Consider the following 16,364-nt stretch of genomic DNA (forward strand, 5'->3'; position numbering starts at 1 on the left):
AGGAGGACAAGGTAATGGGAAAAAGTAGACTTACACATATATCAAGCACTTAATTGAGTACAATCATTTGTATACACAAAAGAGAGGGTCGGCCTCGGCTTCCGATCCTCATAGTATTCTTGGTCAATAATGTTAAAACACTAGCATTCAAGGAAAAATCAATTAATTAAGCACCACAATCGAAGTTACAAAAAATGATCTTCAATCTCGTCCATCGACAGTCTTCATTGATGCAATGGTGATATCCAGTCAAGGTTTTCCTCTGGATAGTCTTTCTGCAGTTCTTTTGGAGAAATGAAGCAGTCCATAGAAAGGCCGGGGACATTGAAAGCAATATCATCAATGGTCCATGTTTCTTCCATTCTCGTGAAGGAAGGGCCAAACTTCAGATTGTCTCCAAACCTTGTGATGATTACAGTAGATTGACCTGAATGTGCAATCTTAACTCCCTCGACGCTCCGATAATCTTCCATTTTGGTAGCCATTGTGGTTTCCCAATACGAGGGGAGTGAGCCAGGTGACTGTATTCTGGTCAAGTACGAGTCCTCTAAATAGATAAGCAAGCCACTTCTCTGGCTGAAGTATCCAAAGACTGCATGCTTGATCATCTCTGCTGTGTTATCGCTGCGCTCGACTAGGTCCGTATGGTTGGCGGACAGTTTTAGCACAAAGCAATCAACTCCAAATATTTGCTTTTCTCCCATGTACTCCGCTTGCGAGAAGATGGTAGATATAGCCACAGGGTCTAGTCCCTGAATAGCCAGTTGATGTTAATTCTTATTTTTCACATGAAAAAACCACCCATATTGTATCACAGACACAAAGAGCTTAATTCCAGCCTGAGTATTCTAACTCTTGGCAATTGAAACTGTTAAGAGATTGAAGAATTTCCACTTTTTTCTGAACAGTAAATATCTTTTCTGGGCTCGGGATAGTAATTATCTCAGGATTAGAAATGGAGTTCATTATCTACCAGTAGTATATATTATCCAAAAGTGCGAGTGTGACTACTTACACGAAGGATCAAGAACATGTACTAAAAAGTCCCATAAAGGCAAAGCAAAAACCCATGCTGATGTTGGGCTCCCATGCCTTCTACTAATAAGAAGGGAATATTCCACATCAAAGTAAGTGCTTTAGATGGTGTTACGTTAGCAAAAATAGCAAAATGGGGACAAGGCAACATGGAACCTCTAGCTATCAAGTGACAGTAGAGAAATATCCATAATCTTAGTACAGATGAAATACACAGGACAAAGAATACCAAAAGGCAAAGATCAAAGATGATAAAAACGAATAACTGATCAGTCCTTTTCATTAATGCAATGAATTCAGGGTGATGGGGCATTTCTTGCCTGGAAAGATCGGCGAAGAGGACGGGCGCCACCCTTAGCAGCGTGGACACCTAGCCAAGGGGTGTGGCGCCAGGCCAAATGGCCATCGCTACCGGCTACAACTTTGTGACCCGCAACAGCTAGCTCAATTAGCCACTTATTAGGCAGCATTTGCCACATAACAAAGCAACCTTTTTGTAAAGCAGCATCGGATACATTTGCAGCTGAGGCAGAGGCAGCCAAGCCCCCTCCTAGCTGATCATGGTCCACCATTGCCATTGCAACTTTTCCCGTGGCATAAATATTCTTCACCATCCCTTCTAGCTTTCGGCAGCCAGTTGCTGCCGTAAAATGATGGATTATGTATTGGGCTGATGAGGACACCTAACAAAAACATTTTGAGAAGGCATTTAAGTTTCGTTCTTGAACGAGGGAGGAATAAATGTCTCTCTAGCTACTTGAATCAGACAGCCACATATAAATTAATAATCGGCAAATGAACTCATGGCAATCCCTTTCACAGCCTTAAAATGGCATCTTTCTGATTTATACCATGTGCTATGCCTCTTTAAGAAAAAAAATAAAGAAATCCACTTAATTTTTGTTTGATAAAAATAATGATGGGGAGTGGGAGTCTACTGATCTGTAAATGGCTGTTAACAACAGTTTGGATAGGTAGTCAGTACAACAAAGGTCAAACGTTCACATGGTGACTTCCATGTTATGTAAACACTGGATTTCGATCAATTATGAAGAGGAACAAATGATAAACAATTAACTAATTAAGTTAAAGAAAAACAACAACATAAGACTGACATTTACCATAAACTACTTGCGTAATTTTAGTCATCAAGCTCTTTAAATTATGTAGCACTAACGTTGTGGCCAAACAAATGAAAACATTAGGAGTTTAGGACATTAAACTATTACATGATGGTCAATTAAAACTCCATCGTTACGTGCAGCAAGAAGAAGTAAAGCTAAATGGAAAATTAAAAATCTTTAAGCACCCGGGTTCGATGGCATGATGATCATGTAGCAATGGAACAGAACGCAAAGGAGCACAGATTTCAGAGGGTGATTAAGAAAGGAAAAGAGAAACTCACTTCAGTGATGGGGTGTTTGGGATGAACAGGCAGGGGAAAAAGAGGGCATCCAAGAACACTTAAGAGGAGTCTGAGGTCTGATTTCCTGTTGAAAAGCTGCAGAGAAAAGTGGGCTCTCAACCATTTTCTCCACGTTTGAGCTTTACTAGAGCAGTTCTTGGAGTCTTCTTCATTTACAGGTTCTTCTGATAACGGTGCAAGACGGCTCATCTCTCTAGCTAGCTAGCTAGCTTTTCTCTCGATGGTATGTATGGTGCAGCTAGCTAAATCTTCCTCAGCTAGATAGTGTTAGCTTCCTAGCTCCTGCTGCAGCTTTTCCTTTCTGATTTCGCTTTCTAGGACGGGAACAATGGCTGCAGACAAGAAGTTGAGAATAAAAATAAGGAAAGACAGAAGACAGAAAACAGAAAAGGACTAGTGGGAAGCTGCTGAAGCAAAAGAAACTGTTTGAAAATGAGTAGAGAAGGGAGGAGGAAGAGCACTTTGATTGAGCCACTTTTAGGACATCTGAGGAGATAGAAAGGAGGGAACATCTGGGGCAGCTGCCTCATTACGCACCTGCAAATCCTGCGCGTGATCGTCACTTCTCTCTTACACATCTTAACTAAGATTTAAGAAACATTTTTCATCATATTCAAGTAACAACAATCTTTACATTAAATATTCCACAAGTACGTGAATGTTTTTCTTCTGCAAGTGTATTGGTGTGGGTCAAAGGCGAAAAGTAAGTCCTATGTCGCAATGGTAACCTTTCTTGATTAAATTAAATAGTTTATCCAATAATTATCCAAATTACAACATTGTAAGCCAGTAACACAACACTGAAACAGTTTCTGAGATGTGATGTATGTTAGATAGAAAAGTCGTGTTTATAATGTAATAATTTTTTTTCTATTTTTTTTTTAGGAAAAAGTAACATTTCAAATAAAGCCAATAGACTATTAGTCTAGTGACAAAGGTAAATAAGATTTGGATGACCATAATGCCTGTCTCCAGAATCCAGATTTTAGGAAACGGGGCTAAGATTTGTTGGGATCTTCTTAAACACATATTCTTACCATCAAGATTTGTTTGTATATTATTGAATGGGGCTAAGATTTGTTGGGATCTTCTTGAATATATATTCTTACCATCAAGATTTGTTTGCATATTATGGAGCCAAAAATACAGATACTACGTGTATCTGTACATATAGATTTGCATATGCTGCAGTTTTTATCTTATTCACAAATATGTCGTATCAAGGCATAATGTAAGTAGTGTACCAGCGTATATGTGTCTTTGGTATTGTCATTTCCTTATCATTATGACAAACAAAATAATTTGTACAAGAGAATGAGCATAAAAAAGAAAAAAAAATGTTATTTATACTCCATTTTTTGTTATGTGTACTTCCATCATTCGTTTTTATCATATAGTTTAATAAATGAAAACTATACTATCAAGATGATAGTGAAAGTATGATTAACAAAAATGAGAGTGCAAAAAACGTTTCCCTGAAAACAGATTTCTATGCAACTCAAAGCATATGGGGCATACTAATAGAGGAGACATGTATCTGAGTATGTCTGATTGTGTATGATGCTGTTATTTTATTAGATTACTTGGCCATGAAGCTGCTTTGAAATGTATGGGGGAAGAATGTCCGAATTGAATATATGAATATTCAGGAAAAGATTCATTATTTTGGACCTGTATGCATTTAACTTGCAACATTTCACAGACTGGACCACCAGTTTGAGCATCATCACGAAGCACTTGTAACGGGCAAAAATTGTACTTAAATTTGTGTATTAAGGGGCGTGCGAGGCCCTAATTATTGAGCTTTGATCCATGTGAAGATGATAATGCCTCCACCATGTATAATGCATCAAGCAGTAATGTTTATTGCCGGTAGGGCTTTCCTCTCAAGAGTGGTGTGTCTTAATTGCGGTAATCTTTATATTCTCTAACACTAAAAAGTTTTTATATGGATTTTTACCAGTAAAAATGCCAGTACTTCGATGTATTTTGTAATTGGACATGTCAAAGATACTAGGGCCGCAAATAAGTCGAGTTTAACAGAATAACTCACAAGCTTGCTCGATCGAATATCGAGTTTGAACTCGTATTGATCGAGTTCGAGCTCAAGTTCCAGCTGCTTGAGCTACTTGTTGAGTCGAGTTTGAAATTAATAAATGAAACTCGGAAAGCTCAATCGAGCTCATTTGAGCTTTACATATATATGTTTTTGTTTTAATTTTTTTATTTATTAGTATGAAATGTCTATTTTGTCCCTTATTCAAAATTATATAAAATATAAATTTTTATTTCTTAAATTTGATTAGACTCGATTAAGCTTGATTGATTTCGAAATAAACTAGATTAGACTTATAAGCATGATCTCTAGTAATGCAAAATAAAATCGAACTCGACTTTCAAGAATTCAATGAGTTTAAACTCGAGCTCGAGTCTAAGTTTTTTAACTAAAGTCGAGCTCGAGTAGTGCACTATTCGAATTCGACTCGATTCGATTACACCCATAGTCAAGATACTATTTGAAATGAAAATGATGAATACGGAGCTAAAATTGAAAGGGTAATTTTAAGTTCAAAGAAGCAGGAGTTAACAAGTCGCAGGATATGATCAAGCAGAATCTGAGGTCAATTCAAGCATGAAGCTGAGTATGACTAAGGCAAGTGATGACGGACGCCAGACTTGGAGGAACCGAACAACAATCTCCCCGTTTGGATTGTGATTTTCCTCCAAAAAAAATTGTTGCGTTTTTCGTGAACATATTCGCCTCTCATCTTTTTATCTCACATATATCAAATCGTTACAGTAATTTTTTTACAAAAAAATCTAGAAAAATACAATTCAAACGGGGCCTTAGAGAAAATAATGAACTTCAACAACTTTGTGTAATCATAACTTAAATCCTTTATCTTGATGGTGGCTTGGGTATTCGTATTCAAAATGAACTTTTTTAAAAAAAAAAACTTTTTATAAACTCAAATAAAGAAGAATTGTTTAATCCTTCGACTCTTAATTTGATTTGATATATACAATTATGCTAGATGGTCCACCTTGACCGGGCTTTTTTCCTCTAAAAAATTTGCAGCTTTCGCTTTTAAGGATAAGTGGAAAACCAGAAGTTTACAGGTCAGCTACACGCTAAGGTACCGCCGGGCCTTTGTATAGTACTAATAGCTTTTTGAATATTACCGCGAGGCCTTTGAAACGCGTAGATTTTTAAATATTTTAAAATATATAGTTTAAAAATTTTTAAAATTTTTTTGAAATTCTTGTAACTAAAATTTTTAAAAAACTTGTAGCAGATAAACTTGACAAAAAAACTTGAATTTCAAACAAGGCCTTATTTGTGCTACTTTAAATTTGTGGTTGGCATCCGCTGGCAAAACACAAGGGTTAAAATGATTATTATGTGTTCACTTACCCTTTAGTATTTGTTAGTAGAATGAGAAGTAGTTTTTGTTTGTTTTAGGGTTAATACCACTTTGTCCCCTCAAATTTTGGACGATTACCCACTTCAGTTCCTAAACTTCAAAATGAGACACTTAAGTCCCTAAACTTATAAATACCTCTCACTTAAGAAAAATTGTTAACAAATCCTGAATGCTGTTAGTGGTCGAAGTGTCCCATTTTATAAGGGTTTAGGGATTTAAGTGTCCAATTTTATAAGTTTAGGGACTTAAGTGGGAGGTATTTATAAGTTTAGGGACTTAATGTCCCATTTTGAAATTTAGGAACTGAAGTGGGTAATCGTCCAAAGTTTGGGAGGACAAAATGGAATTAACCCTTTGTTTTACTCCATTTTTTAGCATGTTCATATGAGAGGTAACCAGTAGGGGGAGTTCTTTAGCTATTTTAGGGTACTGCGCCGATAAGATTAAATTCACGGTTAGATATAGAGTAAGAATTATCAGATCTTAAATTATTTTAAAAATTTAAATTATTAAATACTGTGGCAAAATGTAGGCACCGTTTGGAACCTGAGTTTTTTGAAAGTTTGTCTAAAACTTTATTGTAGATCACTGTAGAAGTAGTAGAAAAACTTTTGAAAGATAAAAAACTTTTTCTCCTTTTCATTTTTTTTCTTTTTTCTTTTCTTTCCTCCCTTCCCGCTTCTTCTCCCTTCCTCTTCCCTCACTTGTTCCTTTCCCGAAATTTCCACACAAGCAGTCTGCAACAGAAAACCTCCCCCCCTTTTTTTTTTTTTGCGTTTTCTCTCCCCACCTCCTACCTATCACCTCTCTTCTCCCTCTCCTCCCCTCTGCCCTTCCTCCTCCCCCTTCCCTCGCCTGAAATTCCTTCACTTGCCGGCAATGGGGGAGCAACAGAAACTGCCTCACTTGCTTCTAATTTTCCCTCCCTTGTTCCACCTCTCTCCTCTCCTCCTCTTGCTGCACAGATCAGGTAGTCAAACTTTTTTTTTTTTTTTTTTGCAATTTTCCCTCTCCTCCTCTCCTCCCCTTCCCCCGCCACCCTCACCCTAAGTTTCAAAAAAAAAAAAGCCGCTGCCAAAGTTCATATCGGTACAACTCAGCCTTCCGTTGAGCAATCTGGTGCGATCTAGTCTCGCTACCAGATCGATCAGAGGGGAAGGGGAAGAGTGGGGGAAAGGGAGAGGGACAAAAAAAAGGGAGGATCAAATCGGGTAAAGGGGGAGGATGGTGGGGGAGGAAGAGGGGGAGAGGGAGAAAAGAAAAAAAAAAAAAAAGGAAGACCGGTACCGGAAGAGGTGATCGGTTCTAGAACTGGCGCCGGAGGTGGTGGTCGGCGATGGAGGTGGTGGTGCGTTGGGGTGGGGGAGGAAGAAGAAGAAAAAGGGAAAGGAATTTTTTTTTTTTTTTGTGTTTTGGGTATTTTGAAGTGTGTAGGTAAAAAACTTTAAGAAATTTTTTGGAATTCCTGTAGCAAAAGTTGTTAAAAAATTAATAGCATACAAACTTGCAAAAAAACTAAGGTTCCAAACAGACCCGTAAGTACATTAAAATCATGAGTAAGTACTACTATGGGCCTGTTTGGAACCCAAGTTTTTTACCAAGTTTTTTAGTTACTAATTTTTCAACAACTTTAACTACAAAAATCCAAAAAAACTTATCAAAATTTTTAACCTACACACTTCAAAATATCTAATATACAAAAAACTTTTCCTTCAACTTTTTTTCTTTTTCCTCCCCCACCCAACCCACCACGTCCTCCATCGCCAACCACCATCTCCACCACCGCTTCCGGCACCGGTCATTATTCCGGCCGCCAGTGCCGGCCTTCCTCTTTTTTTTTTTTTTTTTTTCTCTCTCTCTCCCTCACCCCCTCTCCTCCTCTCTTCCCCTCCCCTCCCCCTTTGACCAATCTGTTGGTGCTTCCCTCTTTTTTTTTTTTTTTCTTTCTCCCTCCCCCTTCCCCTCTTCCCCTTTGCCTCCCCCGCCACCCTCCCTCTTCCGCTAGCTGCGATTTGGTCACTCGACCAAATCGCAAAGGAGGAGGGGGAGAGGGGCTGCGATTTGGTCGCCCGACTAGATCGTGGCTAAGGGAGGAGGAGGGTGGTGGGGAAGGGGAGGAGTGGGGGAGAGAAAAAGCTAAAAAAAATATATAATCCACGATTGCAACAAATCTGGCATCGGAGGGTGAGGGGGAGGGGAAAAGGAGAAGAGAAAGGAAAAAAAAATTTCCTATGGCTGCTGGGCAACCAGATGGAATACACATGTGGGAAAGGGAGGGTAGCGAGAAAGGGGAGAGAAAAGGCAAAAAAAAAAAAAAAAATCCATGGCTATAGCCTACAAGTTCTTGGGCGTCGGAGGGCGACAGGGAGAGGCAGGAGAGGGAGAGAGGGAGAGGGAGAGCGAAAGGGAAAGGGAGAAGAGGGGGAGAGAAAAAGGGAAAAAAAAATTTACCAAGGTTGCTGGTTTTTCTAGCAAGAGGTAGAGGTGCCGGGGGAGGGGAAATGGAGAAGAAAAAGAGAGGAAAGAAAAAAAAAAGAACGAAAAAAGTTTTTCAACCTAAAAAATTTTCTTACAACTTCTACAGTAATTTATAGTAAAATTTTAGATAAATATCCAAAAAACTCACCTTCCAAACGGGTCCTATATTCAAAAGGGGCTATAGCGTTTTTGTAGTAGAAAAGTTTTCTTCAAAGCTGTTAATGATACCTTTGAAAATCTCGAAATAATTAGGCTTTAGAAGTGATTAATGAGTGCTTACACTATCTGCCTATGTAAAGTAGAATGATTTGTGGATAAACTGTAAAGTTGGTTGGACTTTTGAGAAAACTATCTAAAACCTTTTCTTATTATTACAGGTGAAGTTAAAGGATGGAGATCGTACTTGAGAATCTGCAGGGATATTTGCAATAGGTGAACATTGAGTTGTCAATGTACGTGGCCATAGTACTTTGACAACGATATATTACGTATTTATTTTTATTGAAAATTGGGATAATTTCAGAAACCTCTCCTGAGGCATCTGATAGTTTCACTGCCCACTCCCAAACTTCTAAAAATAATCACTAACCTTCCTTAAAATCAATTTTCTTGTAACAATTTAGCTCAATTAAAAAAAAAAAGTAACAATAAAAAAATAATTTCAGGTGCAAAAAGATTTATTTATGTTAAAAGTGCCCCTCAATGGTAATTTTGATTCATACTAAAAACAATTCAGACTCTTATAATCTGAGAATAAAAAACACTTATTTTGATCAATTTAATTTGAGGGTATAATATCTACTAGTGATCGTAAAATTGTCCAATTATTTCGATGAAAACACCCGAAAATCTAGATATACGACGTATATGCACAACTAAATTTCCATTATCTTGCCAAATAACGTATCATACATTTTATCATGCGCTTATGCATCTTCATATGAAGAATTTTGTATGCCAACACTAGAAATAAAGATTTATTCCTTTAATTGGTTAGTGTGACTTGAAAGTAAGATATACTAGTACTAACTAACTTGATATACAATTTCTCAAAAACAAAAAAAAAAAAAAACCCTTTATACACAAAACAGATCGAAATCTTTCTTGGAAATCTTTTCATGTTAGTTGAAATACCAAGATTCCATTTGAATTGTTTTTTTTTAATTTTTATAAAAGAAAGTATATGTGATAACGATTTGATATACATGAGGACGGCGTAAAAAGATGGTTGACAGAAAATTAATAAATAACTTGCTAGATTCATAGAAGTTGTAAATGGAAACCCTGCTGCTGTGGTATGAGTATTACTGTATGCTACTCCACTGTACAAAAGGGCGCGTGGGTACTGTATTGGAGTAGCTAGTTGGTCAGGACAATGGACTTAGTTGGGAAAATAGAAGGATCTTTCAAGGGAGGCAAGGCCGGCAAAGTGTCATCCTCAGCAATTCCTCTCTCTGTAATTATGGCCTTTCTGGTAGTTCGGTACACAGATGCAAATTTCTGTTCAGTGCATTTGATTTCCATCCAGAAACTCCGGCGAAAAGCACCGGTGAAACTTGTAATTCTACCAATTCTGAAAACGAGACATAAATTGTTCCATCTGTGTAGGTTGCCATCTTTTATGTCATGACAGCTTCAGAATGGTTATAAAAATGAAACCAGTTGTCATCACTCTGCTGCATTTTAAATGTGCAAAGAAGCCAAAAAGGTTAATCTCTTCCCCACATTTCTGCATAGAATGGGACTGTTTGTGTTTCTACATATATATTCTTGAAAAAACACTACAACTGCATAGTGTAACAGTACATAAATTTATTAGGATGAGATAAGACAAGACAAGACAAGAAAAACGAAACATCACGACCAACCAATTTCTGTCCGGATTAAGTTCCATGAGCTGTGATTCATTGGACGGTTGGTGGGCTGGACTTAAATTCTATGTAAATCGTCATCTATGCCATTTTTATCTACTGTTGGTTAGTAGCCATTGACTGCGAACAATAAAAGACGCTGCAGCGTAGTTATTAAATCGGACTCAACGATTCGACCGGTCAATCCCGTGAACAAATCATCTAGTCGGTTCGGTTAGTATTTTATTTTATCAGTAGTGCAAATGGTTGGCTTTAAATCCGAAACGTCACACTTACGCTCCTTTCTTCCTTTTTTCCGTACAGTCCAGTCGATCCCTCTTTTCTCTGGTTGGGTTAGTAGCTAAATAAGATACAGGAGAAACTCAACTCGTTAACCCATCAGTGATTTGTCAGTTTAATCGATGAATCTCAAAAAGCTGACGATTCGACCAATAATTCAATATTTTTGTTATTTTTAATTATTCAAACATATTAATTTACTATATGATATAATCTCCGATTTTATCGATAAACTTGTCCTTGAACCACTAACCTATTAAACTGGTGACCTTACCAAGTTGAGGTTTTATTAGCTCAAGATACCTCTACTTTTTGTAAGTAAATGTATTGATAAAAACTTTTTTTTTTTTTTTCGTAACTCGTTTATAGAGAAATGAAATGCGGAATATATTCCTTCATTTAACGACAAAAGCTAGCATCCCAAAATGGCCCGCACTTTGTTTGTGCATGTGCAGACATTGGTCTTGGTCATCGACCCAAACAGCATCTTTAATGTCGGCCTAGTCCACAGAGCATTGTCTTCGGAGTAAATAATTGCATTGGAAATGGGGCTGACCTCAAGGAGCCTTATCCAATCTGAGGCCCAGTTCAAGGAAAAAAAGTTTTGCCCAACACAAAATTCACACATTTTTGTTTTGTAAAAACTTTATTACGGTTCAAAAAAGAAAAATTAATTCCCATTCAATCGTACTATCAAGTGGTTATCATTAGGCTAAAATTGCACGAGTTTACGCCAAATTCAGTAAAAATTGCACAAATCATTTTGAACTGAATAAAACTTAACTCGTGAGATCCCGAGTATCAAAATATTTGGGTGTGCCCCATATATGGACCAACGACATATTTGAGCTTGTTAATGTGCAGTAACAGGCTGGACTGATGTGGCATGCTGGGAAAACAAGGATGTGGATATTAATTTGTGGATCAATTAATGAATGTGAGCCGGTCAGGTCACCTAAAAGTGGGCCTCGTTTGGGTTTGGAATGAGTGAATGAATAATGAGCGCTCCGTACTTCTCAAGGCCCAAACAATTTTCTTTAATTTTCATCTCTTCTTCCCTCCCTCCATCTCCCTTTCATACTCTTATCTCTTTTTCTCCTACAACCACTTCTCCCTCTCACCAAATACCGCGATCCATTGTTACCAATTACATCACTATCAATTTTTTACCATCTCCAAAATTTATCTATATTTTTGTTGTCTTCATGTCTCTTTCTTACTATAAAAATTTTAGACATTTTTTTTTTCAATAATTTTACTTGTTACAAAGGTTAGCCAATTGAAGTTACCAAATTAACAAGATACAGATTGTGGTTTTATTGTCAAACTAAGGGAAGATGAAAAAGGTGGCAGTGATATAGAGAAAAAAAATGAAATTGAGAGTTGGAAGATAAAGAAGTGACTATTATGTTTGTTAAGCGAAAAAGTCTAGCAATTAAAAAAAGCTCATTGGTTCTGATCTCTTTTATTTACCTATTGATTGTGGTTTTATTATGAAGGTAGAATTTTGTCTCTATTTCTAAGAGTGCTAAAGCAATGATGAATTATGTTCTTAGGGACATGGTGGCATTTTTTGGTTTAGTATTGGTAGTGGTGGTAATGTGTCCATTAGGCAAGAATTAGCAAGTAATGAATTTTGTGACGAGTTGGAGTCACTGGATTCTGTTTGTTTTAGTGAGCATACCGAGCACAAAAAGCTAAAAATTAAAGTCTTTTTTTGTTTTGTCTTCTTCTCTAAAAGAAGTGTATTTTAGGATATTTGTGAAAAATTATAGGTTATTGGGTCTGTATTGTTACATAAACCTTAAAAGCGAGGGAGATAGGTGTAATTTTTGAAGCTTGAAGGGAGTTCTCTATAATTGTTAAAATCTCAAGGGAGGTTTCTGAAATTATCCCTTTTAAAATCTTAAAGAAATGGACACTTGTAAAATGCACACTAATACTATATAAAAAATTTACTATTTGTTTAATCTCTATTTAATTTGAATGACAAACGATGAAGTTGATGGAGTGAATACAATAATAGCCACTGAAGTGGATCCAACAAGCATCTAGATTGAAAAGAAAGCTTACTAGCAAGACATACTATATTATTATGTTATGTCGAGGCAAAGATATATATATGTCCAACGTTTTGTCTCGTCTTATTTGAAGTACGTACAAGTCTCTTTCTTGCAAAACCCCTCCTCTCATCACTCTCTTTTTGTCTCAAATTGTTTCTAGAAGCATTTATGAAAAGTGCACTCAATCTACCGTTAGGTATCCTACGTTTTGCATTATGGATCGATTGATCAACAGATCAGTTTTTTTTTTAAATGATGCACTAACACTTAACAAAGCACACGTTAAATAGATTTGATTGCATCATCTGAGGACACGAAATCTTGGGAAAAAAGAATTGATCCAATTTGATAATCTTTTTATCAAGATTAATATATAGAGTGGACGAAAGGAGAAACAAAAGCAGTCACTATTTACTACTAGTTGTATGCTACTACCTGTGGAATATTATATGGGCACTATCAAACAAAATACTAGCATCTAGAGAAGAAATAAAACATTTATAACTTTGCATTTCCCCTTGTTTCTTCCCCCAGAAATGGCTTGGTGTGGGAACAAATTGGGGGCCATTATATGCAACCTGCATGTGAGGTAAAGCCAAATAAACTCAGAAACTGAAAGTTAAAAAGTTCCAATTTGGGACCTTATGATTTACTAGCACATTAATGAAACTTTAACCAACCGTCGTCGGGGCTGTTGGTCAGGAGATTCGTACTTTGCTTGGTAAATTAGGGTTCGCCTGATAGATCAGGGTTCGAACTTACCTGCAAGATGTGGGACTAGGGAGGAATTAGGGGATGGGGGAAGGTAAAAGAAAAGGAAACAAACAAGCCAGATTGATGAAATTAGGGAAATAACAATAGTGAATAGGCCAACTTATTATAAGAGAACATTGCATGTACTATTTAAATTATGTGCATTAATTCTCCAGAAGCTCGTCAGACTTCCTGCATTTGGCCAATATGTATTTCGGAAGTACCCCCTCCATCCCATTTTGATAGTCATGATTTTCTTTTCACACAGTTTAAGAAAAAGTATTTAACTTTATTGGAACAATCAATTTAGGTAGCTATTTTCCTAAAATACCCTCACATTAATTAAAGTACAACTTTATGGGAACTTGAATTGATGGTAAAAAAAGAATTAACTCTCATTAAATGGGGTAGGTTTATAGTAACAACAACTTACATTGAATAAGGGTATTTTAGAAAAATTAAAATATAACTACATTTTTCAATTGGAAAGTGGACTATAATTTGAGATAGACGAAAAAAGAAAACAGAATTATTAAAGTGGGACAGAGGGAGTATTTGTCTTGTGCTATCAATACTTGTTTTCTTTATTCTCCTAATTAACAGGTTCTTTCTTGAAGGGGCAAGCATCTCTCTCAGCTTAAAGCAAATGTCACAAACTCTAGTGTTTTCCTAATGGCAAACATGATTTAATGGATGTCCTGAGACCATTTATGTGTTACGTAACGATATAAATAAATCCTACTATGAACTTAGACACATTTAAATTAAATTGCCTACTTGACGTCTTCTTCTCAAGTCTTGTGATAAATGCATAACTGTGTCCAACCAACAGAAAGTGGATGACACTAAAGAAGGTATATAGGAATTGGCTATTTTTGATGATTTTGATTTATAATAGAATTTCAGTAATACGATTTAAGAATTTTAATTTGAAAAGTGTTACACTGTAATTTGAAAATTAGTAGTTCATGTAAAACGTAAAACCCTAGTTATGCCTATTTAAGGTTACGTTTTATAGAAGAAAAAAATTTGGTCGCGCTGCCTTTTATTAAACATTAAATAATTTATTAAAAATTATATATTAAATAATAAAAGGTAGGAAGAATACTTCGAAAAAAAAAAGCAAGAATGTATCGCCGCTCATCTTTTAGAATGGAGATTTCACTCTCCCGGGCAGTGTAACACTTTTTTTACTATGAACTTAGACACATTTAAATTGCCTACTTGGCGTCTTCTTCTCAAGTCTTGTGATAAATGCATAACTGTGTCCAACCAACAGAAAGTGGGTTTGGCCAAGATGACACTAAAGAAGGTATATAGGAATTGGCTATTTGAATTAATTTGCTGTTCTAAGACTAGCAAAAAATGGTCCAGTTTCTGGGATTTATTTCTATTTCCCCACTACATTATCAACGTCCATGCTTTTATGTTTTGTGAAAATTAAGCATCAAATATGGACGTTAATGTAACAGCCATAATTAAGGACGACTGTCAATACTGTTGTTAGGAAAATCATGTCGTAACCTTGGGCATCATAAGAAGGAATTTCTTTCAACATTTTTCTTAAAGAAAGAATATAGAAATTGCTCTACGATCATGGTTATGATGGTAGAGTGCAATTAATGTCGAAAGTTTGTTTGATTTAAATTGTAGATGGAAATATGTTGTGACTGCGAGACAGACACAGTTAATTTTAAACGAGTATCAAAATGTGTTAGTACAGTTATGTTATGAGTAAATCTTATACACACCAACGGTTTATACATTATCACGGTTGGATATACGACATAAATACGATATTTAAGTTTCAAATTCAAATTCGGATTATGTGTCATACATCTAACGGTGAAAGTGTATACTGTTGTGTCAGTGTGTAGAAGATTAATCCTTATGTTATTCTACGTCGTTCTTTTAGTACTTTGCATTTGTTGTGTCAGTATCTACGTGTATATAAGATGTGCTTTAAATAACCTTAAATATTTAGCATTATTTAAAATAATTAATTTAGCACTAAAAAAATAAGACAGGAAAAAGAAAAGAAAAACACAAATTCCAGGAGCTAGATTGTGCACAGAATCACCCTCCTAAGTTTGTGGCCCACTAGGAAACTTCAAGACCACCAATATGCTAGCCAAGATTAGGGACGTGCACATGGCACAAAACCACTGGTCACAACTCTAATTTGGGATAAGGAAACGGATGACATTTTGATTTTGTATGAAATGAACCGCTTCCGTTTATGTCACACATAATTTTAAGTTTTGTACGCCAATCACCACTCCACCCCAGTTGAAAGTCTGTGTGCTGATCGAGTTCTTGAGATCAAGAGGTGAGAAAATGGCTTCCATGACCATGACAGCCTCATTCCTCGGTGGCTCAGCCATCACCAAGCCACTTCCCACCGCCGCGGCCGGTCGCCGGGGAGCCCTAGTGGTCAAGGCTTCAAAGGTGTCTGAGGGTGAGAAGATGGTGATGAACAACAAGGAAGAAGGCAGCAACGGAAGGAGGGATTTGGTGTTTGCTGTTGCGGCTGCTGCTGCATGCACCCTTGCTAAAGCTGCCATGGCCGATGGGGTAGAGCCAAAGCGTGGAAGTCTTGAAGCCAAGAAGAAATATGCACCTATTTGTGTCACAATGCCTACTGCCAGAATCTGCCACAAATGAGAAACCTCTTGATTCTAGCAATATATATATATATATATATATATTTCTTGATGCTTATTTGTTGATTTGGAAGTATCAGAGGAATGTAAAACCTTATCCTTCTCATAATGCTAATTAACGCTTCTCAATTCTAGAGAAATATTTTGGATTCCCATTGATCCCTCGATTTCTTTAATTTTTTCAGCCATGCCTTTGTGACAAATTTTGTCAAATATATGTATACGTGATTCTCTTCGTTTATCCTCGACGAATTAAACTCCAAGACACCATGTCTAATTACCATGATTTTGAACGAATTGGTGCTTCTTTCCTACAATTACTTGAAAGAAAAATTTTATTGTCTTGTTGGTCCTATTCTTTGGGGAGTGAT

At 36.6% G+C, this 16,364-nt stretch overlaps 2 protein-coding genes across 3 annotated transcripts; one reads left to right on the plus strand and one right to left on the minus strand.

Annotated features, from left to right (window-relative positions):
- Positions 1–15: 15 nt before the first annotated feature.
- Positions 16–2,937, minus strand: LOC113691294 (uncharacterized). Of its 2 annotated transcripts, XM_072073514.1 has the most exons (4): positions 2,923–2,937; positions 2,441–2,793; positions 1,356–1,718; positions 16–752 (listed from the first exon to the last, which is right to left on the minus strand). In XM_072073514.1, the coding sequence occupies exons 2-4, from the start codon at positions 2,648–2,650 to the stop codon at positions 225–227; spliced, it is 1,101 nt and encodes a 366-aa protein (XP_071929615.1). In that variant the 5' UTR covers positions 2,651–2,793; positions 2,923–2,937; the 3' UTR covers positions 16–224. The 2 variants fall into 2 exon arrangements, with proteins under 2 accessions (XP_071929615.1, XP_027065189.1); XM_027209388.2 differs by lacking the exon at positions 2,923–2,937 and having other exon boundaries at positions 2,441–2,902.
- A 12,596-nt stretch (positions 2,938–15,533) lies between these two features.
- On the plus strand, positions 15,534–16,142 carry LOC113694112 (photosystem II 5 kDa protein, chloroplastic-like). Its single transcript, XM_027212963.2, has one exon. It carries the CDS (start codon positions 15,668–15,670, stop codon positions 15,992–15,994), a length of 327 nt encoding a protein of 108 aa, XP_027068764.1. The 5' UTR covers positions 15,534–15,667; the 3' UTR covers positions 15,995–16,142.
- Positions 16,143–16,364: the final 222 nt, after the last annotated feature.

Source organism: Coffea arabica, unplaced genomic scaffold (assembly GCF_036785885.1).
Source record: "Coffea arabica cultivar ET-39 unplaced genomic scaffold, Coffea Arabica ET-39 HiFi ptg000040l, whole genome shotgun sequence".
Lineage (NCBI taxonomy): Eukaryota > Viridiplantae > Streptophyta > Magnoliopsida > Gentianales > Rubiaceae > Coffea > Coffea arabica.

Coding starts and splice junctions, on each gene's coding strand:
- LOC113694112 (XM_027212963.2), top strand. CDS start 15,668: ATGGCTTCCATGACCATGACAGCCTCATTCCTCGGTGGCTCAGCCATC.
- LOC113691294 (XM_072073514.1), bottom strand. CDS start 2,650: ATGAGCCGTCTTGCACCGTTATCAGAAGAACCTGTAAATGAAGAAGAC. Junction 1,719..2,440: donor CCAAACACCCCATCACTGAA/GTGAGTTTCTCT, acceptor TGTTTTTGTTAG/GTGTCCTCATCAGCCCAATA. Junction 753..1,355: donor CTCTTCGCCGATCTTTCCAG/GCAAGAAATGCC, acceptor CTGGCTATTCAG/GGACTAGACCCTGTGGCTAT.